Raw genomic sequence first — 24,578 nt, forward strand, 5'->3', positions numbered from 1 at the left:
AAGGCACAGAGCACAGCTGTGCTGTGAGTGTTGGTGTGTTCAGAGGGAGCATTTGCCCTCAGGTGGGGCAGCCACCACCTAGCCCTGCACCCTTATCCTTGTGTCCCAGAGAAGCGGTCCACAGGTGTCCTGGGGGAGGGGTGGGGAGGCAAGCGATTGACTGGTCATGGAGAATATGGGCACGCCCCCAGCCCAGTGAGGTGGGCCTGTGATAGGATTGCACTCCCACACCTCCATCCCATCCCCTGCCTAGCCCCGGACCAGTATGGGGACAAGTGAAGGTTGCAGAAATGACTTCAACTCTTTGCTGAGCAGGGACTCTGATCCAGAGCCCCTGTTGGTGTCTAACTGTGCGCAATAATCCCAGCTTATGTGGGGCTCAGGGAGACCAGAGCGGCGGGGGATGAAGTGGGGGGAGCAAAGGCCATATCAAGGCTGGGCTGGGGGCAGGAGGAGTTCCCTGGAAAAGGAGATGGGAGCCGAGACCTAAAGGATGAGCTTTTGGGGCAGGAGGAAAATCCTCCTGGTAGCGAATCCTGTGTAAAGGCCTTGAGGTCAGAGAGCAGGCCTGGCTTTTCCGGTGAAACAAGAATTGGCTGGAATAAGATCCAGGTGGCTTGTGAGCTCACTGTGAACGCTGTCACCCCAGGCAAAGGAATGGGAATTCATTCCCCCAAGGAAGGTGCCGAGCGTCCCTACTCTGCATGAGGCTGTGTTTAGGAACAGAGCAAACACTCCTGAGCTGGAGGACTGTGGGAGACAAAAGAGGATCAGGAAAGACACTTTGACAGGCACTGGCACCAAATGAAAGCCTGGTTGGTGTGAGCAGGTTTATTACTATGACGCAGCACAAGTGTGTGTGTGTGTGTGTGTGTGAAGAGCCCCAGGCAGGGAGCTCCCACCCTCTGCCCACCCACCCAGAGCACTGGGCCCAGGGACGGCTCTGCCAGGTGGTAGGGGGTGCTCTGTCTGGATGGGGAAAGGGAGTGGGACGGTGTCTCCAAGATTGGAGTGCCGTGGGCCATGGGAGCAGACGCGGGTGGCGCTGGGGCTCTTGATCGCTTAGACGTTCGGGTGGCTGCCCAGAGGGTCCATGCCCCCCACCTCTGCTGTCGGGGGTGCAGGGATGGCTTGTACGCGGCAGTCCCTCTAATAGTAGAGCTCTTGATCCCACCAGCCTGGAAGAGAGAGAGAGAGGAGACTCAGGGCTGCGGGACGTGGGTCACAGGCACCAAGGGCTCAGAGGTATGGATTAATGGAGGTTTAAGGGCTTGGAGGTCAAAGGTCAAGGCCAGCTGTTCTGAGGCTGTCCCAGCACCCCCAGCCCCAGGCCCTTGGTCTCCACACTCACTCCCTGGGCAACAACGAACTCCCAGTTTCCGAAGCTCATCATAGACGAAGATGAGGAGGCCGAAGGGCATGGGGACCAGCCACCACTGGTACCTGAAGGCCCAGGTGAGATGACAAGGTGAGGGCTACGCCCAACTCTGTGTCCCTGTGCCCATCCCCCTACTCGCAGCTCCCGGCCCCTCACCGGATGGGCATGAAGTTGAAGATGTTGGGCATTCCGGGGCAGTAGCAGAGGAAGCAGCCGATGCAGACCTGGAACACGATGGCGATCACCAGGATCCTGTTCCTGTGGGTGGGTGGGGTGGGACAGGCTCAGACCGGGGGGTTCAGGACAAGGACAGGCTGCAAGAAGCGGGGACCACATGTCATCAACAGCAGGGAGAGCAGGGAGATGCTTCAACGGTGGACTCGGTTCCTGTCCCATCTCCCCCTTGGTGGATAAAAACGGAGGGGCTGGGGGCTGCGGAGGCAGGTGGTGGGAGCTGAAGCAGGGCTGGGAGAGGAGTGCCGGGGTCGGGGGTGGTGCTGGGCCAGCCGGGGACACCTGAAGAAGCCCTGCTGGAAGGCGGAGAGACGGCGTGTCTTGCGGATGAGGACATCAGCGATCTGGCACATCTCGATGCTGATGAAGAACACGGTGTAACAGGTATACTGCTGGTACAGGCGCTGCCCGAACGTCTGCAGCCAGAGGGGAGCAGAAGCAGCCTGAGCTAGGATGGAGATGGCCTGTGGCCATGAAGTCCTCCCATCAGAGGCTGGCGTGGGGGAGAGGAGGGAGACACCATCTCCCTCCTCTCTCAGGTTTGCCGGACCCTGGAAGTTGGCGGGGGGTGGGGGGGGTGGCTGGACATCGTGACCTTGCAGAGATTAGACATCACACCTGGCACATGGATGCTCAGGCCAGTCACTCTCACGATGAAGAAGCACTACAGCCTTTCCCGCACACGGGAAGGCACCTGGGAAAAGAGAGTTGGACTCCTAGGGCCGAATTTGCAAAGTCCAGTGACTCCGGTGCCCGGGCAGATGGCCAAAATGAGTGACGTGGGCCAGAAGGGCCTTTGGGGAACAGGACACATGCCCCATTTAAAAGGAGCAACCACTACTCAGACCATTTCTTCAATGTAACTGTTTATAATACCAGCTAATTGTGAGGAACACGCACTATGCTTCAGGCCCCACGTGTTACACATGGATCACCGCACTGACTCCCCCCCAAAAATCCTACAAGGAGGACGGGGGTGGGCAGACCGCAGTATCCTCAGCATTCTTGGAAGGGCTAGCTAAAACACAGCCATCCAGGCCCCATGCCCAGAGATCTGCGGTGGGGACTGAGGATTTGCCTTTCGAAAGAGTTCCCAGGTAATGCTGTTGCTGCTGGTGTGAGGACGGCACTATGAGGTCACGGAGGCAGACAGCATCTCCACTTACAGATGGGGAAACTGAGGCACAGAGAGGCAGAGCAACTTGCCCAGGGTCACACAGCTGGTGAAGAATGCTGGCAGGCCATGAATCCAGGCAGCCTGGCTCCCAAGGTCTGCATTCCCAACATCCTGAACTGTCACAGCACAGGGCACACTAACAACCCCTGCTAACCAGATCTCGACTCTCCGGGCTCCAAACCTTCAATAAAGGCGGCCACGCAGGCGAATACTCTGTAAGTGATGCTGCAGTCACAGTGACAGCATCGGGATGCTGTCCATCCCAGAGATGACAGGCCACTGCCGGCCGAGGGGCTGCTGTGACCGTCAGCAGGAGGAGGGCAGAGCTCAAGACAGTGGTGGGAGAGGCCCCGGAACCTGCACAGAGTCCAGGCACCTGGGATGCCCCGGCTGAGCTCCGTCACATGTGGACAACTGGAAATGAGGGAGCCACGGGACAGGGATGAGGGGCCGGGGCTCACCCACTCCTGGCCATAGCTGTCCTGCAGATCTTGTAGGTGGTGGTTCTCCCAATATGGTCGCAGCCCCACACACAGCAGTGGGAACCAGCCCTCCTGGGCCATGGCTGTGAAGTAGTCAGTGAAGCCAGCAAATGACTGGATGGCACCTGAGGGACAGGCAAAATGACATGGGGAGACAGAGATGGAGACCCAGACAGGGACATGGAAAGATAGGGACACAAAGAGATGCCACAGAGAGAGGGTCAAGGACACAGGATCACAGACAGACAGACAGACACAGAGACAAAGGATCCCAAGGGTGATCAATAGGGGATGGAAGAGACAAGGCAGAGAGAGACAGAGAAGGGACACGGGGATCACAGCAGACACGGACTCAGGAAACAACAGGGACCCGGGATTGAATGCCAACCCTGCGATCCAGAACAAGCCACAGCTCCGGTTAGAGACGCCAGGGCAGGTGAGCAGCCCTGCAGGAAACCCAGGGGTCCCCACGGGCACTCACCGATCTGGAAGTAGGAGTAGGCAGCTAGGGGCTCGTTGACCAGCCGGTCGCGCTTCGGGTTCCGGGGACGGAGATGCATGATGTCACTCTCTGCCTTCTCATATGCCAGGGACACGGATGGGAACTGGCCGGGAGCGGAAGGAGTCGGGGTTATAGGTTTGCCCCTCCCCTGTGTGTCCAAGTGCCCTCCACCCTGGCAACCCCCCACCCTAGTGGAGAGAGACAGGACTGAGCTTGGGAAGCAGGTGGCCGTGCAGGCACACCTGCCCGACAGCACAGACCAGCTGGCCCCCAACAAGGCCATGTTGCCATGTCCCTCCACAGCTGTGTCCACATCTGACCAGCCGTCCATCTCCATCGGAACATCTGCGTTTACCTCCACTACCCACCCCCTCCTCCCTGACTGTTTTTTGTCCTTGTCTCTGGTCTCTTTCTCTGTGACTGTCTCTGCTTTTGTATCCCTGTGTCCCGTCTCTCCCCGTCACTCTCTCTGCATCTCTTCCGTCTCTGTGCTCCCCCGCACTGTCCTCCCCATCCCCCACCCCATCTGTCTGTCACAGCAGAGTGGCCGCAGTGTGGCCTGATCAAGAGCAGAGGCCCTGGGGCCCCGGATAGTCCAGGCTCCAACCGCAGCGTGCAACTTATTTGGTAGGGGACCAGCCGCTCAACCTGTCTGTGTCTCATTTCGCTCATCGGTGAAATGGGGATGACAAATAAATAAAGCTGCTCCCTAGAGTGTTTCTGAGGACAAAATTAAGGAAATTAATGCCACCCTGGTCCAGAGAAGACACTAGGCGAGTGTTGCTGAATAAGAAAGTCAACATGGCCACGCCCCCGGCTGCCGAGGGATGTCGGTATCCAAGTGTCACCAGAGATACATGTGTGTGTGTGTGTGCGTGTCTGAGGGTCCTTATCTGAGTCCACAGATCTGTGCCAACCTGAGTGTCTGTAGTTTTGTCTGGGACCACCCGCCTGCCTGCCTGCGTGCCCCCGTCTGGCTGCCTTTGCACCCTGCATCCAAGGGCGTCGTCCATGACGTCCTTGGGCAGTCAGGGGTCCGTGGGCCCTGTGCAGGTTTGGGGGGGTGCTGGAGACTCACGATGTCGGTGCAGAGTTCTATGAAGAGGATGGTGATGCAGCCGAGGGGCAGGGGCACGCTGACGGTGATGTAGATGAGGTACGGCGTCAGCTCGGGGATGTTCTTGGTCAGTGTGTAAGCGATGGACTTTTTCAGGTTATCAAAGATCAGCCGGCCTGTGCGGGGGGTGGAGGGGAACAGCGGGCACCTCAGCCTCCTCGCCACCCACCGCCTCCTGCGCCCACGTCGCCTCCCCGTGGCCCCCATCTCCGCCCCGGCACAGACCCTGCTCCACGCCTGTCACAATGGAGGCAAAGTTGTCATCCAGCAGGATCATGTCTGCTGCGTTTTTGGCAGCGTCCGAGCCAGCAATGCCCATGGCCACGCCGATGTCGGCCTTCTTCAGGGCTGGGGAGTCGTTCACACCGTCCCCCGTCACAGCCACGATGGCACCCTGTGGGGCAGGGGATCAGGGAGAGGCCCACCGAGGGCCAGCCTAGCCCACTGGGCCGCCTCCCTCTGCGGAGCCATACCAGGCGCTGGCAGCTCTCCACGATCACCAGCTTCTGCTGGGGACTGGTGCGAGCAAACACCATCTCGGGGTGAGTGCGCAGTGCCTCGACCAGCTCTGACGGGTCCATGTCCTTCAGCTGCATGCCATTGATGACGCAGGCACGGGCATCCCTGGGAAAGGGGGGTATCACCAGGGTCACCGTCTACGCGGGCTGTGGGAAGAACCACGGGGGAGGGCAGCAGCGTCCTTACTTCCTATTAACTTGGTCCACAGGCACACGGAGGCGGGCGGCGATGTCCTCCACGGTCTCGCTGCCTTCTGAAATGATACCCACACTGGCCGCGATGGCCTTGGCTGTGATGGGGTGGTCACCCGTCACCATGATCACCTGTTGGGGAGGGGACCATCAGACCTCTGATGCCTTCAGTGCAGCCCACTCTCCCTGCCCTCCCTGGCGGACCTCTACTGATGACCCATTCGCTCATTCAACCACTGAATGTCAGGGACAACAGAGACAGACGAAAATCTCTGTTCTTGTGGAGCTGACCCTCTAGCACGGGAGACAGAAGAGACACAAATTAAGGGGATGAATGATACAGCATGTTGGGGGAGGGGGAAAGTAAGCTGAGTAAAGGAGATGGTAAATGTTGGGTGGAAAACGTGATGTCGATTTTCAGTATGTCCAGGGAAAGCCTCATTGAGAAGGTGACAACTGAGCAGAGTTCTGAAAGAGGTGAGAGAGTTGGCCACATGACAAATGGAGGGAAGAGTATTCCTGGCAACAGGAACAGCCAAGGTGAAGGCCTGGGGTGTGAACATGCGTGAACTGTTGGAGAAGCAGCGGGGAGGCCACCATACTGGAAAGCAGTAAATGAGAGGTGGAGAGCTAAGGAATCAGCTTAGAAAGGTAACAGGGTCCAACACTTCTAGGGCTTAGAGACCATGGGGAGGATGTGGGTGTTGTTTCCCCAGCCTTGGCTCCCCAATTCTTGATTTGTCTATCAGGGACCACCCCCTTCCCCCAGGGTTGAAGTAAGGTCTCTGGCCACGAATGGGCAAGTAAGCCCAGAGCTGGTCAACCAAGGTATCCCCATCCCCCCAGCCACAGTGACTAGGCTCAGAAAGGAACCTGTGCACCAATCTGGGACAACAGCAGAAGAGGCGCTCTTTTCTGTGGAGTAGCTAAATAGGTGGGATGTAGGTTGGAGTTTCTGGGGGTGATCATCTTTCTCCACCCAAATCAAGGAACTACTTGAGAATAAAACCACCAGAGAGAAAGGAGAACCGAGACATGGAGAAAGGCAAATTCCTAATGACACTCAACTCCTAGATCCAGCTATACCTGAAGCTTCAGTCCCCAGAACTTTTCAGTTTTGTGAATCAATATATTCCACTTTTGGTTCAAACGACTTTCAGGGAGTTCTCTGTCACAGGGTTCCTTGCCCCCGGATACCATCATCGTCTGTTCTCACCCCTGCCCCCTCCTCTCCCTGGTTGCATACCCGGATGCCTGCCGTGCGACACTTGAGCACAGCGTCAGGGACGGTGGCCCGGGGCGGGTCTATCATGGATACGAGTCCCGCAAAGCACAGGCCACTACTTGGAAAGTTCATGGCCTCCACGTCGAAGGCATAGCCAGGCGGGTAGTCCTTCTCACTCAGGTACAGCTGGCAGAAGCCTGGCCAGAAAACAGGGAAGTCAGAGAGAAGTCCTGGGCAGACCCTTGCCTAGCATGGCCAGGTGACCGGGCAGAATCACCAGGCCTCTCACACCAAGCGCCTACAGATACCTGACCCTGTGCTGAATCCTTCACGTGATCAGTCTGTCCTCACCACCAGCCAGGGAGGCTATTAGCACGCTCACCCTATCTAGGGAAACTGAGGTCTAGAGAGGGAACAATCCTTGCCAGTGGTCCCACAGCAAGTAAGATATAAGGAAGGTCCCAGGGAAAGGACAGGTGGGGAGGGCCTGGGATAAGGTAGAAATTGAGGATGGGAAGGGGTCAGCACTGAGACAGGGAAAGCCAAATGTGAGTGTGCGCACTTGGACAGGTTAGCTGTCAGCCAGGGACCTCAAAGGTCATGGTCAGGGCTGGGCCAGGAAGGTTGGGCAGGTTCTGTGCTAGCTCCTCCTCACCCACAGGTTTACCTTTACTGTGGGGGCTCACCGCCTCGGGGGTCTCACCAAGTACGCGTTCACCCAGGCCTCCCAGGCTAAGGTAGGCAGTCTGGAAAGCCTCGCGCCATTGCTCGTCCAGTGGCAGCTCCTGGCCCTTGATGAGGATGGAGCTACAGCGTTCCAGCACGCGCTCGGGGGCGCCCTTCATCACCAGCACGTGCCGAGGGTCCCGAGGGTCCTCCAGTGTGTGGATGGACAGCTACAGCCAAGGAAGGGAACGGTGGCTAGGAGGCGGGCCGGGGGCGGGGCTTGGTAGAGGGGCGGGGCTGACGGCTCGAAGTGCCGCGGGTATAGACTTGAGAGGGTGCTGTGTGGCTGGGGTGAGGCGCTTGCGTGCTGAGCACCGCCTTGGTGGGGATTGAGGGTTAGGGGCGCAGTAAGAAACCTGGGGGCTGGGATTGGGCAGAATTAGGGTTGGAGTTGGGCTGGGGCGGGATGTGGATTGCGAGCTACCCCACGGAAGGCCTAAGAGCAGGCGGTGAGTCCCCAGCTAAGGGGCTGTGCAAGTCCCCTGACCACACGTGGGCAGCGGCTGTGGAAGGGAGGGAGATGTGGGTGGGTGGAGAGGGAGGAAACAGAGAGAAGTCCTGCAATAGGCCAGGCCGGAGTGTGGATGGGGCCTGAGGTGGGCGGGGCCGCCCCGTGGGCGGGGTGGGGCGCGGCGGGTGCACACCTGGAACTTGTTGGTGGAGTTGAAGGGGATCTCGCAGACTTTGGGGAAGCGCTCGCGGTACCCCATGGCATTGCCCAGCGTCAGCTCCGAGAACTTCAGCAGCGCCGTCTCGGATGCGTCCCCGATCACGATGCGCTGGAAGCGGGGGCCGGTGTCAGGGGCGAGCCTGGCTGCACCATCTCCCGGGTTTCCCCGGAGTCCCCGGGGGTCTCACCTTGGGCACCGGCACCGCGTCCTGGCCGGACTTGAAGGCAGCGCGGTTGCACAGGGTGAGCACGCGGCATAGCGCCCGCCAAGTCTCCGAAGACTGGTCAAACGTCTGCCCTGGAGGCCAAGTGTCCAGGCTGGGACCGCACGGAGCGGGCCCCAGACCAGGAGTCGCATTCTTCCATACCAGAAGCGAGCCTCTCCCTCTAGACTCGTGAGAAGGTCCCCTCCCAGACTGTTGGGACCCAAACCTCTCCTCATACCCCAGGGCGGAGCCTTCTCTCCAGAGACAGTATTGAATTACCTAGGACCCCTGATACCATGACGCTTCCCAGACCTGTGGCTTCATAGATGCTGTCCCTGATCCGGAAGGAGCCCCTCTCCACCCGGGCAGAGCCCTCCCCAGAGCTCCCTTCCCAGTCTACCCTCTACCAGATCCTGGCCCAGACCGGTCTCCGCCCACCGCCACACCTGACTGGTCTTCCGTAGTGTCCGCAGTGTGGATGTGGTTGTCAAACCAGAGATGGGACACAGTCATACGGTTCTGAGTGAGGGTCCCTGTCTTGTCCGAGCAGATCACTGACGTGGAGCCCAGTGTCTCCACGGCTTCCAGGTTCTTGACGACACAGTTCTTGCTGGCCAGCCTCTTGGCTGTCAGGGACAAGCAGACCTGTCAGAAGGGGCGAGAAGCGGTTAGGGGGCACAATCCTTGCTTCTAGTCCTCCTTCTCTTCTCTCACAGCGCAGGGAGCCTTGACCCCAGCCACCGTACTATGTACACAGCAGCCCTCCGCAAAACCCATGCTTCTCTTGCCTCAGCCTTCTTCCCAGCCTGTGCTTGCCACCTGGGGTGCCTCCCCAGTCGGCCCGGATGAAGGTAGCTCACTAGGCCCCTCACTAAGCTGCCGGGGCTGAAGCGCTCTAAGTTCTCTCATCAACACAACCACAGAGAAAACGAGCATCCTCCGAGCCTTCTCTGAGGCTGGTCTTGCCCTGGGTGCTGACTGCGGAGGGCTGCCCATGCTTGGTCTCAGCCTCCTCTGGTCAAGGACAAGGTCTGTTCACCTGTGAGTCCTCAGCATTCAGTCTAGGGTGCGGCCCAGAGGGGCCTCGGTGAGTGGTGGCCCAGTGGGTGGATAGGTGGAGAGCAGGGGAGTGGGGAGGATGGCTGAGGGAAAAAGGCACAGGCAGGCAGGTGCGGGGATGGGGACAGCCGGAGATGATGGAGGCAATCCTGGGTGAACGCGCAGACGGACGGACAAAACTTTCGGCTCTCCGCACCTCTCTTCTGTCTCCCCCACTCACCGTGACAGTGGCCAGCAGCCCCTCGGGCACATAGGCTACCACGATGGCCATGAAGAAGACCATGGCCCGCAGGAAAGTGTAGCCAATGCACATGGCCACCACAAAAAATGTGGCGCCAAAGAGGATGGCCAGGCCGGCGATGATGTCCACAAAATGTTCGATTTCAATAGCGATGGGCGTCTTCTCATTTTCCACTCCCGATGCCAGGGACGCAATGCGCCCGATGATGGTGCGGTCACCCGTGTTCACCACCAGGCCTTGTGCTGTGCCTGCAGCGGGGGCGAGAGGGCGCCTCAGGGCCCGGCAGGTGGCAGCAGGGCTGTGTGCATCGTGGGAACTGAAGCGGGGGGGGGGGGGGGGGGGGGCGGGGGGGGGCCTCACAGACCCTCAAGGCACATGGTGGAGAAGAAGGCGATGTTGCGGGTCTCCAGCGGGCTCTCGTGTGTACACTCGGGCGAGCGGGTCTGCGGCTCAGACTCTCCAGTCAGCGAGGAATTGTCCACCTTGCAGCCCTGGGCCTGGAGGATCCTGATGTCCGCAGGCACTCGGTCCCCGCCTTTCATCTCCACTAGGTCGCCCACCACAAGCTGATCCGCGTTGATCTGGAACTTGTCCCCATCTCGGATCACAGTTGCTTGCTGTGGAGCAGGGGCACAGGGTTGAGCTGAGCAGGGGATGGGGGTGGAGGTTGCGGAGTGCAGGGGGAGGTGGGGAGGGGCAAAGGGGGAGCATTGAGAACCAAGGGGCAAGCCGGAGGCCAGGGGTGCAGAGCAGCTTGGGCCTGGTGGGAGGGCCCACACAGATGCCAGGAGCCTCCCTGTGCGCCCTCCCCCGAGTGCAGAGCCGGAACTGAAGTGACGGGGCTGCAGGACCCACCTGGGGCACCAGGTTCTTGAAGCTGGCGATGATGTTGGTGCTCTTAAACTCCTGGTAGTAGCCAAAGCAGCCAGTGACCACGACCACGGCAATGAGGGCCAGGGCCAGGTACAGCTGGGTAGAGGAGGGAAGGGGGCCGGGTGGGTGAGAAGGGACCCGAAGCTCCCCACACAAGGGCCCCTGCCTGCTCCCTCTCCCCTGGTGTTCTTGGGCTCACCTGGGGGTTTTCCCTGCTCTGCTAGAAAGTCACATGTGCTGTTCCCTGGGGCCTCTTCATGTCCCATTCTCAGTTTCCCCTGCATTCTCAGTGTCCTGTGTCCTCGTCCCCTGTGTCCCATATTCTTTGTGTCCCGGATCCTACCTCCCCCGTGTCCCCATATCCTGTGGCTTTGTGGTGGCACAATGCACCTTTTCCTGTGTCCTCCAAGTCTTGTGCTCCACGTGTCACTGTCCTTTGTCTCCCCATGTTCTCATGCCCTGTACCCCATGCTTCAGGCTTCAAATTCTGTGTTGTCATCGTCTGCTCACTGTCCTCTGGGTGCCCTAGGCCGTGTCCCCATTTCCATGTTTGTGTGCTGTCGATCTTATGCTTCATGCCCTGTAGGCTCCACGATCATGTTCCAAATTCCAAGTCCCTATGTCCAGTGTCTCCCCACGTCTGTGTACCTCTAAGTCCCCATCTTGTGTCGTATGTCCTGTGACTTTCAAAAGCCTGTCCAATGCCACATGTCCCTAAGTCCCCATGTCCCTTATTCCGACCTCTTGTCCTGCGTCTCAATATTCTCTGTCTCTGTGCTTCCTTATCTGTGTTCTGTCTCTCCTGAGTCTTGTGTCCCCAATGTCCCCATGCCCTTGTGTCCCATGTCTGAGTCCCATGTCCCCTGTGCCCTTGGTCTGTCCCATGTCGTCTGTTTCCCAGTCTCCTATCTTAAGGATCACATTTCCATGTCTTTGTATCCCCACCCGTGTCCACCATATCTGAGACACATTCTCCAAGTCCCTTGTGACCTGGGTCATTGGGGCTGCCCCACACCTCAGTGTCCTTCACCCATGACCCATGTCTTGACTGAATTTCCACATCTCCGTATCCCCATCCTGTGTCCCTCGCATCCTGAGTCCATGCCCAATGTCCTCTCTCCTCCAGGTCCCCGTGTCCCATATCAGCCCTCAGCATCTGCCACTCACATTGTCGTCAGTGGTGAGGTCACCCTCGCTGGCCTGGATGGCAAAGGCGATGAGGCAGATGGCGGCAGCCACCCACATGAGGCACTGCAGACCACCTGCCAGCTGCCGGGCGAACTTGACATACTCGGGGGTGCCCCGCGGCGGCCTCAGAGCGTTGGGCCCGTCCCGCAACAGCAGCTCAGCGGCCAGGCCAGCAGACAGGCCCTGGGGATGGGGTGGGCGGTTATGGTGGCTGCTAAGGGTTTTCCTCTCACCACACGCTCCTCCATGAGGGGAGATCTTCTGCCTCCTTACCGCCCGCCCTCCGTCTGTCTTGTTTCTCTTCATTTCTGTGTCCATCCTCACCTCCATCCTCCCCATCCCCCTGCCCTCCGCTGTGTCTTTCTCATCTTTCCGCCTGGCTCTCTCTCTTTCTGTTGTCTCTGCTCTGTTTCTCTCTCTTACCTGTCTCTGTCTCTCTGCCTCTTTTTATCTGCTTCTCCTACTCCATCTCTCTCTCTGTTTGGTCCTTTCTCTTTCTCTCTAATGCATTTCTCCCTTTTTTCCCTCTCTCTCCCCTTCTCTTCTTCCTCTCTCTTCTCTTCCCTCTCTCTTCTCCCCCTCCCTCTGCACCCAGCTCACCTTGGTCGCACTGGTCTGATATTTCTGTTCCAACTCTGCCACTGACAGCTGGTGGTCGTTCTGTGGGGAGGGGCAGGACACTCACTGTCCAGCTCTCACCAGCCACACTCCTGTCCCCCGCCCAGGCCCCCAGCCCCACACTCACGATCTCCATCTCCTTCTTCATGTTCTCCAGCTTGTCCTTCTTCTTGCCTCCTTCCTTGCCTGCCTTCTTCTTGCTCATCTTGGCGGCCATGTCCCCACCAGGGCCAGGACCCAGCTCTACCGAGTACATCTCGTAATTCTCCTGGGGATGGGAGGAGGGGGGAGAATTCAGATCCCACTGGAACTCCTGCCTCCAGCCTCCATCCCCCCCGATCCCTGACTCTGGGCCTCACTCACTGCCTTCCCCATGGTGCCCGGGGTAGCCACTCTCCTTTGCTCAGACAGAGCCTAGGGTCTGGACCAGCCCTGATATACCCGGGGAAGGAGAGGGTGGAGCAAGACAGGCCCGATTAGAACCGATTGCGGGGCTCCTTGGGGTGACCTCCAGGCCTAAGCAGCTCAGGCATTAACTATTGGGTTACCCCAAACTGCCCAGGCCCATCTCTACCTGCCACTGAGATCAGGGGACCTCTGAGTAAGTCCATGGTAACAACAACAAGAATATCAAGCATATGGTGCTCATTATGTGCCAAGCACTGGGCTGGGGGCTTTCCTGTATTAACTAATGGAACCTCCCAACAACCCTCTGAGGCAAGTACCATTCTTACCTCCCCCTACGATAGTGATGGGGAAACTGAGGTGCAGGGAAGTTAAGTCACTTGCTGGTTGTCCCCAAGCTATGATGGGAAAGAGTCAGGACTCAGAACCAGGTAGCTGGGCTACAGTGTCCTCTTCCAGACCCCACTGCCCATGTCCGACTCCTGGAGGGGGAAGGTGCTCACAACGGTGGCTGTAGCGGCTGTTGTTTAGGGAGGACTTTCCGTGTTGCCAATCTGCCCAGGGATGTTTGTGTGAGTATTTCCTTAGCTCCTCACAGCAGCCCATTAGAAAGTTATACTCTCTTATTAGCCCCCACTGTACAGATGAGAAAACCGAGGCACAGAGAGATCAAGGGCTTGGTCTAAAGTTGGGATGATTAGGACGCCTTGGTGGCTCAGTCAGTTAAGCATCTGCTTTCAGCTCAGGTCATGATCTCAGGGTCCTGGGATCGAGGCCCGCATTGACCTCCCTGCTCAGCGGCAAGTCTGCTTCTCTCCCTCTCCCTCTACCCCTCCTCACCCCCGCTTGTGAGCTCTCTCTCTCTCTCAAATAAAATCTTTATTAAAATAATAAATAAATAAAGTTGTGGTGACTAAGTGTCAGGAGAGGGTTCTAGCCCAGGTCTGACTCCAGAGCCTGGTTCTCCTATGGGGCCACTGATGAGAGAATGCAGACCTCACAGCAGCCGCGGCGATTACGGACCAGGTGATACACACAGTGACCTCCAGCGTCCCCACAACTGTGTGGGCGGCACTATCATTCCCATTGCGCACAGGGGGAAACCAAGGCTTGGAGGGGCTCTGGGAGGGTCCCAGCGGTGCCCCACACTTCCGGCTGTAGCCATCACAGCTCTGTCATTCCCATCTCCACCCCAACCTGCCCGGATGGGGAAACAAAGGTGCAAAGTAGAGGAAAAGATGTGTTCAAGGTTCCTGGGCTTGATCTTGGTATTGGTGCCAGGGTTGAGGTCCCCCACGCAGGGACCTCTGTGGGCCGCAGTGAGGGGCTGGACCGCTGGAATGGCAGGTTCTTGGTATCTCCTGTGTGGGCCGCACAGGGTGGACGTGTCTGATAAGATAATCGCTGGGGCAACGTCCTTCTCTCCTGGGGCAGGTCACCTGGGAAAGGCTAAGCTGCTGAGCAGCCCAACCTCCTCCCCAGAGCCACCCCAGCTGGTCACCCCAGCCCACTACCGGGGACCCCCAGAGAGGAAGCAGGTGGGGTGAAGTCACACCGACAATGAGTCTGCCTTTCTGAACTGCACGTGTGAAACGCCATGTGTCCTGTCACTCCCCTGCTTACAACCATCCAGAGGAATCCGTTCTCACACAGAATAAACTCCACAACCATTCCTGCAAGATCTAGCCCTGCCTCCCACCCACCCCCGGCCCCGGTTCAGTCTCTACAAGAGTCCCCTGGCACTGGCCTTCTTGCTGTAATTCCTACAGGCCAAGGTCATTCCTGCCCCAGGGCCTTTGCACATGCGATCCCTTCTGCCCGATGCTCTCTTCTTTAGATACCTGCATGGCTCTTTCTTGCTGTGTGGCCTCAGTTCAAATGTCATCTCTTCAGAGAGACCTCACTTCTAATATGGGACTCCCCTCAGGCCCCACCCCCTTTACCCTGCTTTACCTACACCCCTTGTCCCAATTTGACACTGTATTTTATTTTCATTTGTTTTGTGTCAACCTTGCCACACTAGAAGGAAGACTGAAACTTGGTTGTATGTGCTGCTGTGTGCACAGCACCCAGACCAGTTCCCTAGGCACAACGTCGATGGTCAGTAGACACTGCTGGGTATGGACTAGTCACAAACCCGCAGCTCCGGGCAGGCCCCCGGGAAGTCTCCATCATTGGGAGTTCCTCCAGTGCCTCTGGCTCTCTCTAGCTCTTCCACCATGACCACCACCTCTGAAAGCAACCAGAGCCTGGGGCAACTATGGGACTGTGTCTGCACAGATTCAGGAACAACCTAAGTCACAGTGGGGAGACCGAGGCACCATCACCGGCAGCAGGTGGCTGACCTCCACATGGGCAGACGTCTGTCAAAATCGGACTGTCCTTCTCTACTCTGCCCCATTTGTGGCCCACCCCCCCTTTTTTTCATTTCTTAGTTTTATTACATTAATTTTCAATGGTTTACTTTAAATATTTCAGACTCCCAAGTTCTAGGGATAGTAAAACAAAATAACCTTCAGCTAAATTGATTTTCCCATATTGTAGTTTCTAGATAGACAAGAGGTGAGGGAGAGAATAGATTCTTTTTTTTTTTTTTTTAAGCTCAGGCTGGCCCACTTGAAAGTGAGTTTGGGATGGCATGCTTGTTTCCCCATGAACACGTTGTCTCCCTTGAATAAGGACACTCTCTTACATAACCACGGTCCGGTGTCAAATCCAGGACACTCACACTGATAATACATTAGGAATTAATCCGGAGAACGTATTTGAACTTCACGTTTTCCAAGTCGTGTCCCTTTCTTGGTCCGAGATCACACTTCGCATTTAGCTGTCATGTCTCCTTGGTCTCCTCCAATCTGTGACGTTTCTTTACTCTTTCCTTGTCTTTCATAGTCTTGAAATTTTTGGAAAAGCATCAGTCAGCTGTGTTGCAGAATTCCCCTCAGTTTGGCTCAGTTCAGGATCAGATTCAGGTCAAGTGCGCTGGGCAGGAAGGCAGCAGTGATGTGCGCCCTTCTCAGACCTTCTCGGCAGGACGGGCCCCATTTTTGAGTCTTCAGGCTATCTGGAATGGGGAGCACGTTTGGAGGCTTAAGGAATGACTAGAGTGCTATTCAGTGATCTCTTTATTTTCTATTTAAAATGCTGTCACAGGGGTGCCTGGGTGGCTCAGTCAGTTAAGTGTCTGCCTTCTGCTCAGGTCATGATCTCGGGGTCCTGGGATCAAACCCTGCCACTGGCTTCCTGCTCCATGGGGAGTCTGCTTGTCCCTCTCCCCGCTCGTGCTCTCTCTTTCCCTCTCTCAAGCGAATAAATAAAATCTTAAAAAGAAAAAAGAAAAAGAAAATTAATGGTCAGAATTTAGTTTTTCTTTTTCCTGAGAAAGGGCAGAGGACAATCTTTTCAATGGTTGGTGAATATTGAGTGGGTTTTTGGGGGGAATCAGAACAAGAGTGTCTTGGAATCTCGGCCACACACTTTCAGGGACTCAGCCCCCCCTACAAGGCCTGATGGGATCAGATTCCTGGCCATGCCTCCTTCCCCATACCTTCCCCTTTCATGCTTTGGGATGAAGCCCTCGTAGTCTTTCTGTTTATCAAAACTATCATTTCGAGATCTTGGCCGGTGAGGTTTCCTCTGCCTAAAACACTCACCCTGTGCCCTCCCCACCTGCAGTTACTCCCCATCTTTTGCTTTCTCCAGGGAACCTTCTGGGACCACAACCACGTACCAGCTGGAGCAGGTACCTCCCCTGGGTTCCCAGAGCCCCTAGGCTTCCCTATCCCAGCCCCGACCCCCCTGACCCATAATTCCTCCATCACAGGCCTGGCGGCCCTGGGTGGTCACCATGTGATGACGTCTCATTGGCCCCCAGGACACCTGAGGACGGGACCCAGGATGTCTCAGTTGCCCTCACGTGCCCTGTATCACCCAGTGTGGGGAGTGTTTGCTGACTGAAAGAACTCATTGTGACCGTGACTTTTGGTTTGTGTTTGGATTCTCTGATAAGATAGTGGATTCAGCAATGCCCTTCGCCTCCTGGGCAGGTCACCCATCCCCCGCCATCTCCAGGCCCTGGGAAGACCGAAGAGAGGGGAAGAGCCGGAAGGAACCTTGCTTCTCCCTCCCTTTCAGGCTGCTATAGGAGCAAGCAGTGGGTCAACGAGTCAGGGACAAAATCTGGCCCCAGCCCGGCTAAGCTGGCAGCCAGGTCTCCTGTGTTCTGCTCCTCTACCAGCTTTTTTCAGATGGGGAAATGTCAACCACCCTCAAGAGATTTGCATGGCTGTCCTCATCTGGGATCTTAAAATCATTTCCAGAACCCAACCATCTCTCCCTTCCCAGCTCCCATGCTGGTTCCACCTCTGTCCCTTCCTGCCTGGACATCAGAGCAGCCTCTGCCCCAGTCTCCCTGCTCCTGTCCCTGCCCCACCTGCCCCCCACCCAGAGCCAGAGGGAGCCTGTGAACCCCTGGATCTGGGCTCTCCGGGCTGACCCTCCCTTAGCTCCACCAAACTCTTGAAAGGAAGTCTGCACGCTGGTGCCCAGAGCCAACGGTCTGGCCTTGGCCTCCCAGACCTGCCCCCTTCCTCTGCAGCCACACTGGCTCCCTGCTCTGCCTCAGACACTGCAAACAGCCTCCTGCCTCTGCCTCTGCCTGTGCGCTTGCCCTCCTGTTGGAATGCTCTCCTCCTAACACTTGCATGGCTCCCTTTCCCCCTCCAAGGTCTTTGCACAAATGTTGCCGTCCCAGTGTGAGCTCCTTGACGGGCCGAATTCAAACCGTGACCTGCAGTTCTCCTGCACCTCTGTCCCCATTATCTTCTCGTGCACTGGGTCATTGCTCTCATCTGTCAGGTTCCTTGTGTGTTTTCCGAATCCCCCTGACAGAATGTGAGCTCCACGAGGGCAGGGATTTTTGCCTGGTATTTTTTTTTTTTTTCCGGACTGATGTCAAATGGCAAATAATAGGGACTCAATAAACTTTTGTTGGAAGAAATAAATCTCAGGGTCCCCGAGACGCTCCACAACACGCAGCAGCAACCCTAGCCGCAAATACTGACATGGACACATGGTCCCACCTTGGGATGATGCTCTTGGCCCCCCAAAGACACAATGCCCCAACCTAAAGCAGAGGGACAGGCTCAAACAGCCACAGTGACAGGAAGCCCATGATAAGAATGACGCTCACTGAGGGGCACCTGGGTGGCTCAGTGGGTTAAAGCCTCTGCCTTCGGCTCCAGTCATGATCCCAGGGTCCTGGGATCGAGCCCCACATCAGGCTCTCTGCTCAGCAGAAAGCCTGCTTCCTCCTCTCTCTCTGCCTGCCTCTCTGCATACTTGCGATCTCTATCTGTCAAATAAATAAATAAAATCTTTAAAAAAAAAAAAAAAGAATGACACTAACTGAGAACTCACTGCCCTCAGGCCCCCGGTCAGTGTGTCACTTGTGTGAGCCCACTTCATCCTCCCAACAACCTTATGAGGAAGGTACTGAAGTTTTACTGTGAAGAAACCGAGGCCCAGAGAGGTTATCCGGCTTGCCTAAGGTCACACAGCTAGTAAGGGACAGAGGCAAGATGTGAACCCCAAGCAGCCAGGCCAGAAAGTCTTCCACTGTGGGTACACAGAATCAGACCAGACACCATTTCATAAAGAGGCCTCCTATTAAAACTGCACTCTGTTCCGTGACTTATGGAATGTTGTTGGAGCATCTGCTATGTGCCAAGCTTTCTGTTCAACCCTGGGATTTGCAGGGAACAAAACAGTCATGGTCCTGCTTACACTCCACTCTCCTGGAGTAATCAAACAAATGAATCTTCACTGGCAAATAAGAGCACTAAGGAAAGTGACAGGGTCCTGGAGGAGAGAGGCAGCGGGGAGAAAGCTGATAGACCAGGGCATCAGGCAAAGGGCTCTGAGGAAGTAACACCTGAGCTGAGGCTTTGAGGATGAGGAGACAGCCAGGAATAAATACTGTAGGGAAAGGAACAGCGAGAACAAAACCCAACCAGTTGGGAACAGGGCTGGGAACACGGTGACAGTAAGAGTCAGCTAGGAGTGGTGGTGGAAAGGCTGGGTAAGGTCAGTGAGGGGTGGGTGGCAGAACGTGAAGGCAGGGGTCAGTTTATATGTGGACCGGGGGAGGAGTTAGGATTTTAGTCTAGGAGCAGCTGAAGGCATTTGAGGTTTCATCAGAAGAGTGGCTCGGTGGTTTGGGCCGCTGCCTTCGGCTCGGGTCGTGGTCTCGGGGTCCTGGGATCGAGTCCCGCATCGGGCTCTCTGCTCAGCGGGGAGCCTGCTTCCCTCTCGCTCTCTCTGCCTGCCTTTCTGCCTACTTGTGATCTCTGTCAAATAAATAAATAAAATCTTAAAAAAAAAAAAAAAAGAAGAGTGGCATGGTCAGGACTGAGTCTGGAAGATGTCCCCTCTGCCTGCCATGTGGAGGACACTCAAGGGGGAGGCTGAGATTAGAAGCTTCCTCCTGGGAAGGAGGCTGGCGAAGGGAGGCTCAGGAGATCTCCTATGGGGACATGGGCTGGGGCAGGAGGTGTCTGGCCTGGCAGGGGGAGAGGGGTGCTCCCCTGGATGGGACCCAGGAGGAGAGGTAAATTTGAGGAAGGGCTACAGCCTACGTAGGAACTGGGGGACCCGGAAGCTATGGGACAACTGGGTCTTGGAGCTTCTGGAAGAAGTTGGAATTGGTAACTGTGATGAGGGCCTTGTTAGTGTGGAAAGTGTAGAGTGAGGTGGGGGAGGTGAGACGGCCTCTGGCAAGGGTGGGAAGAGGAGCTAGGAGGGGAGCCACTGCTTATTAAAGAGACAAAAAGCACAATCTGAACGGTATAGGAAGAACCAGGAAGGGGTGGGTGGTAGGGGGGTCAGGAGGCAAAGGAAAAGGGAGCTTCAAGAAGGGAGATGGGTTCAGCAGTGGTTTAGTTCGGCATTTCTGAGTGACCCCGGTGCCCAACACAGAGCCTGGCACATAGCAGTTGGTTCACTTTCTGCTGAATGAGGGCGCACATGGGCGAGATGAAGGTAAAATTCACTTAGATACAAGCCTTGAGGCCTCCAGGGCCACATTTTATGCCTAGGGCAGGCCAACTCCCCCACTCCCCAGCTCTGGCAGGGAAGCTTGAGAAAAATGGAGTTAGAAAAGGTATCCTTGGATGGAGACGTATGCAAAAGCTCAGAACGGGGCTCAAAAACCAAGTATGAGGGTGTGAAAGGTAATCAAGGGAAACCTCATTTAAAATGGTAGGCCTGGGTGCCTGGGTGGCTCAGTTGGTTGAGCAACTGCCTTCCGTTCAGGTCATGATCCTGGAGTCCCAGGATCTAGTCCCGCATCAGGCTCCCCGCTCAGCTAGGAGTCTGCTTCTCCCTCTGACCCTCCCCCTTCTCATGTCGTCCCTCTCTCTCATTCTCTACAACATAACATAACATAACATAACATAACATAACATAACATAACATAACATAATATGGTAGGCCAGAAGGGGGAGCTCTCCTGCTGTACAGCTCCAGGTTAATTACAGGAAGTCCTGTCAATTACAGACCCAAGAAAAGACTTTTTAATAGGAAAGAATCATCAACCACAGGGGTCAAGGGGGAAAGAATGTAGGTTGCATCTCCTACTAGAAATCACCACCCCTCACCCCCCCACCGCCCCCCCACCCCGGCAACTCAGTCAATGAGAAACCAACATCACCCTGGACTTGTGCCTTTTTTCCAGTGGACTCCGGTTCAAAACAACCCCCCCAGGGTTTGAACCACTTGGGTGGCTCTGAAGCGTGGGACTCTTGGTTTCTGCTCAGGTGACGATCTCAAGATTGTGAGATTAAGCCTGGCATTGGGCTCTGGCTTGGGCGAGGAGCCTGCTTAAGATTTTCTCTCGTGGGGTACCTGGGTGGCCCAGTGGGTTAAAGCCTCTGCCTTTGGCTGGGGTCATGATTCCAGGGTCCTGGGACCAAGCCCTGCATCGGGCTCTCTGCTCAGCGGGGAGCCTGCTTCCTCCTCCTCTCTCTCTCTCTCTGCCTTCCTCTCTGCCTACTTGTGATCTCTGTCAGTCAAATAAATAAATAAAATTTAAAAAAAAAGATTTTCTCTCTTGCTCTCCTTCTGCCCCTCCTCCCACCACAGGTGCCCAGTTTCTCTCCCAAAACAAAACAAAACATACAACCCCTCCCAACTTCCTCCTTCTTTATAAAATAAGGTCCTCTCCTTTGTTTGCCAGAGTTGCCTATTTTTTTCCCAAATCGTAATTCTCTGTTATTCCTGAATAACCCTATTTGCTTTGGTAAAATAATATTTTATTTTTAAGCTTAACAAGGGGTATAGGCCTCTTGATCTGGTCGTGCAATCCAGGAGCCACAATTCATAGGTGGGAGGGGTTGAGGGTAATGGTGCTTCTTCAGACAAAGTTTATTCCAACCTCCAGCCAATTACAAAGGCAGAATCAAGAAGTGAGGTTGGACCAACCCAATCAAGAAAGTAAGAAAGTCTCTATCCGCTGTCAGCCAGTTGGTAAAGAAGAAGGGTTGGGGGGGGGGGGCGGGGAGCCAGCCTAATCAAGATGGTGGAACTAACCAGGATTCCTGGGCTCTGTCAGCCAATCACAAAAAGAGAACAAAATGAACGGGCTGAACCAGTGGCTTCCACCCAGGTCAAGTTCCTAGACTAAGGCCCTTGGTTTCCTTCCTTCCTTCCTCCTTCCTCTCCTCCCTTTCTTCCTCCCTTCCTTCCTATCCTTCCTTTCCTTCCCTTCTTTTCCTGCCCTTCCTTTCCTTCCCTTCCTTCCTTCTCTTTCTTTTTTAAAGATTTTATTTATTTGTTTATTTATTTGTCAGAGAGAGAGAGCACACACAAGCATGGGGAGAGGCAGGCAGAGGGAGAAGCAGTTCCCCCTGAGCAAGGAGCCTGACTGGATCCCAGGACCCTGGGATCATGACCTGAGCCAAAAGCAGATGCTTCACCCACTGAACCACCCAGGTGCCCCGACTCCATTTTCAGTGAAGTCTCCTTTTATTAATTTTCACACCATTTAAGCAAGAAGGGTTCCTAAGTTCTGGAATGCAGTTCCTTTTTTTTTTTTTTTAAGATTTTATTCATTTATTTGACAGAGATCACAAGTAGGCAGAGAGGCAAGCAGAGAGAGAGAGGAGGAAGCAGGCTCCCTGCTGAGCAGAGAGCCCCATGCGGGGCTCGATCCCAGGACCCTGAGACCATGACCTGAGCCGAAGGCAGAGGCTTTAACCCACTGAGCCACCCAGGCGCCCCTGGAATGCAGTTCCTTTAGACTTATTTGCATCCACAGCTGTTTGCTGTCTTTAAAAGATATTAATTTTTTGTTTCTCCTTCCCCCCCCCCCCCAGCTATTATGGTAGGAGACTGTGATAGTATACTGTGATTTATAATAAGAAAAATCTTGGGGCACCTGGGTGACTCAGTTGTTAAGCATCTGCCTTTGGCTCGGGTCATGATCCTGGGGTCCTGGTCAGGGCTCCCTGCTCAGCAGGAAGCCTGCTTCTCCCTCTCCCACTCCCCATGCTTGTGTTCCCTCTCTTGCTGTGTCTCTCTCGGTCAAATAAATAAAATCTTTTAAAAAATAAAAGACAAGAGGTGCCTGGGTGGCTCAGTGGGTTAAAGCCTCTGCCTTCGGCTTGGGTCATGATCCCAGGGTCCTAGGATCAAGCCCCGTATGGGGCTCTCTGCTCAGCACGGAGCCTGCTTCCCTTCCTCGCTCTCTGCCTGCTTCTCTGCCTACTTGTGATCTCTGTCAAATAAATAAACAAAAATCTTAAAAAAAAAAAAAAAAAGGAAGAAAGAAAGAAAAGACAAGACCAGAAAAATGTTGGGTTTTCCATCCATTCCTAGCTCTGAGCTCCTAAAACCCATGGAGTTTCCTATGATAAAAGCAATCAAGCTGTCTTTTGTTATGTTCATAATGTGACTTTTGGCAAGCTCTCAGGTGGCCTAAGGGTGGGGGTTGGTTGGAGCCGAAGCAGTTCTGTGATTAGAGTTGGAACTTCAGTACCTCCCCGCAACCTCCAGGGAGGGGAGAGGCTGGAGGTTGAACCAATCACCAAAAGGCAATGTCAAATCACGACTGTGTCATAAAGCCTCCATAAAACCCCGAAAGGCCAAGGTCGGAGAGCTTCTGGGTTGGTGAACACAGAGAGATTCGGGAAACGTGGCATGCTCAGAGACGATATGGAAGATCCACAACCTTTCACCACACTTCCCCTATACAGCGCTTCCACCTGGGTGTCCCTGAGTTTTATCTCTTTATAATAAACCAGTAATCTGGGTTTTTTTTTTTACTAGTAAAAAGGTAAATTGTTTCTCTGAGTTGTGTGAGCCACCCTAGCAAATTAATCAAACCCAAAGACGTCGTAGGAGGCTCTGCTTTTTAGCCAGTGGGTCAGAAGTACAAGTAAAAACCTAGGCTTGCATCTGGCCCCTGGGAGATGGGCCCCCTTGCAGGACTGAGCCCTGAACCTGTAGAGTCTGAGGCTATCTCTGGGCAGATAGTGTCAGCAGTGGGTTGAATTGTAGGACACCCAGCTGATGTCCAAGAATTGCTTCCACATGTAACTGGAATTAGTACCAGTGCCCACTCAGAGAACTTTTACATTCAATTTCGACATCGAACTCAATCTTTTTTTTTTTTTTAATTTTATTTTTTATTTTTTAAAGATTTTTATTTATTTATTTGACAGACAGAGATCACAAGTAGGCAGAGAGGCAGGCAGAGAGAGAGGAGGAAGCAGGCTCCCTGCTGAGCAGAGAGCCTGATGCGGGACTCGATCCCAGGAACCTGGGATCATGACCTGAGCCAAAGGCAGAGGGTTTAACCCACTGAGCCACCCAGGCGCCCCTCGAACTCAATCTTTTAAAAACAAACTGTGTTCCCCCTGTTTAATACCTCTAAGGACTTCACTTCAGACTTAAAAATCCAACCTTCCCCCTGTGACCTTCCGTGCTGTGACTTGTCCCCTGCCGGTCCTCTCACCTTACTTCGCACTACTCCTCCCACTGCTCAAGCCAGTCCCACTAATCCTTCCCTTCCTGGGACAAGCCAGGTTCCTTCCCACCTGAGTTTTTGCACTGACTCCTCTGCTTTGAACTCTCTTCCAGATGTTTCAGATGTTTCTGTGGCTCTCCTCACTTCAGGGCATAGCTCAGATACTAGGTCCCCAGCAAGGGTTCTCCTGAGCCACTACGTCGTAAGTTCCTCTTCCTGCTCCCCCAATTTCACACTGTTTTATTGTTGTTGTTGTTGTTTCCCATAATACTGACTAGAATTGTGCAGTCCAGGACAGGAGGCACTAACCGCACGTGGCAAGTTTAATCTAAATTAATTATAATTCTAAAAATCAATTAATTATAATTAAATTAAAAATTGAGTTCTTCAGTTGCACTAGCCACATTCCAAGTGCTCACTCAGTAGCCACATGTGGCTAGTAAATACCACATTGGGTAGAATGGCTTAAAGAACATTTCTCTCGTTGCTGAAAGTTCTATTAGACAGCGCTGACCTACAGCTACCTTGTTGCTTTAATTTGACTTTTTTTTTTTCCTGTGTCCTCTTAATATACCGTAAGTTTCATAGGCGCAAATATCTCATTTATCTAAATCAGCACTGAACCACTAAGGTCTGAAACGGTGCCCGGCACCCGACAGCAGTTGCTCTACAAATGTTCGCTGAATATACGGATACTCCCCGTGGTACTCAGCAACGTGGACACACAAAAGCATTTGAACACAT

At 54.9% G+C, this 24,578-nt stretch overlaps 1 protein-coding gene across 1 annotated transcript; it reads right to left on the reverse strand.

Moving 5' to 3' along the window:
* Positions 1–867: 867 nt before the first annotated feature.
* On the reverse strand, positions 868–15,671 carry ATP4A (ATPase H+/K+ transporting subunit alpha). The gene is made up of 22 exons (XM_045988668.1): positions 15,540–15,671; positions 12,534–12,674; positions 12,389–12,448; positions 11,768–11,971; positions 10,583–10,696; positions 10,092–10,344; positions 9,707–9,975; positions 8,869–9,072; positions 8,410–8,514; positions 8,196–8,330; positions 7,529–7,721; positions 6,847–7,022; positions 5,596–5,732; positions 5,364–5,514; positions 5,116–5,284; positions 4,852–5,006; positions 3,753–3,876; positions 3,251–3,396; positions 1,895–2,028; positions 1,535–1,636; positions 1,352–1,443; positions 868–1,178 (listed from the first exon to the last, which is right to left on the reverse strand). Exons 2-22 carry the CDS (start codon positions 12,660–12,662, stop codon positions 1,150–1,152), a joined length of 3,081 nt encoding a protein of 1,026 aa, XP_045844624.1. The 5' UTR covers positions 12,663–12,674; positions 15,540–15,671; the 3' UTR covers positions 868–1,149.
* Positions 15,672–24,578: the final 8,907 nt, after the last annotated feature.

The sequence above is a fragment of the Meles meles genome, chromosome 19 (genome assembly GCF_922984935.1).
Source record: "Meles meles chromosome 19, mMelMel3.1 paternal haplotype, whole genome shotgun sequence".
NCBI classification, from domain to species: domain Eukaryota; kingdom Metazoa; phylum Chordata; class Mammalia; order Carnivora; family Mustelidae; genus Meles; species Meles meles.

What these genes read in the sequence shown, in the direction of transcription:
- ATP4A (XM_045988668.1), bottom strand. Translation starts at nt 12,662, where the DNA reads ATGTACTCGGTAGAGCTGGGTCCTGGCCCTGGTGGGGACATGGCCGCC. An exon ending in CGGAAGACCAGTCAGGTGTG is followed by an intron (nt 8,515 to 8,868) that starts GCGGTGGGCGGA and finishes CCTCCAGGGCAG; the next exon opens with ACGTTTGACCAGTCTTCGGA. An exon ending in AGTTCGTTGTTGCCCAGGGA is followed by an intron (nt 1,179 to 1,351) that starts GTGAGTGTGGAG and finishes TCTCTCTTCCAG; the next exon opens with GCTGGTGGGATCAAGAGCTC.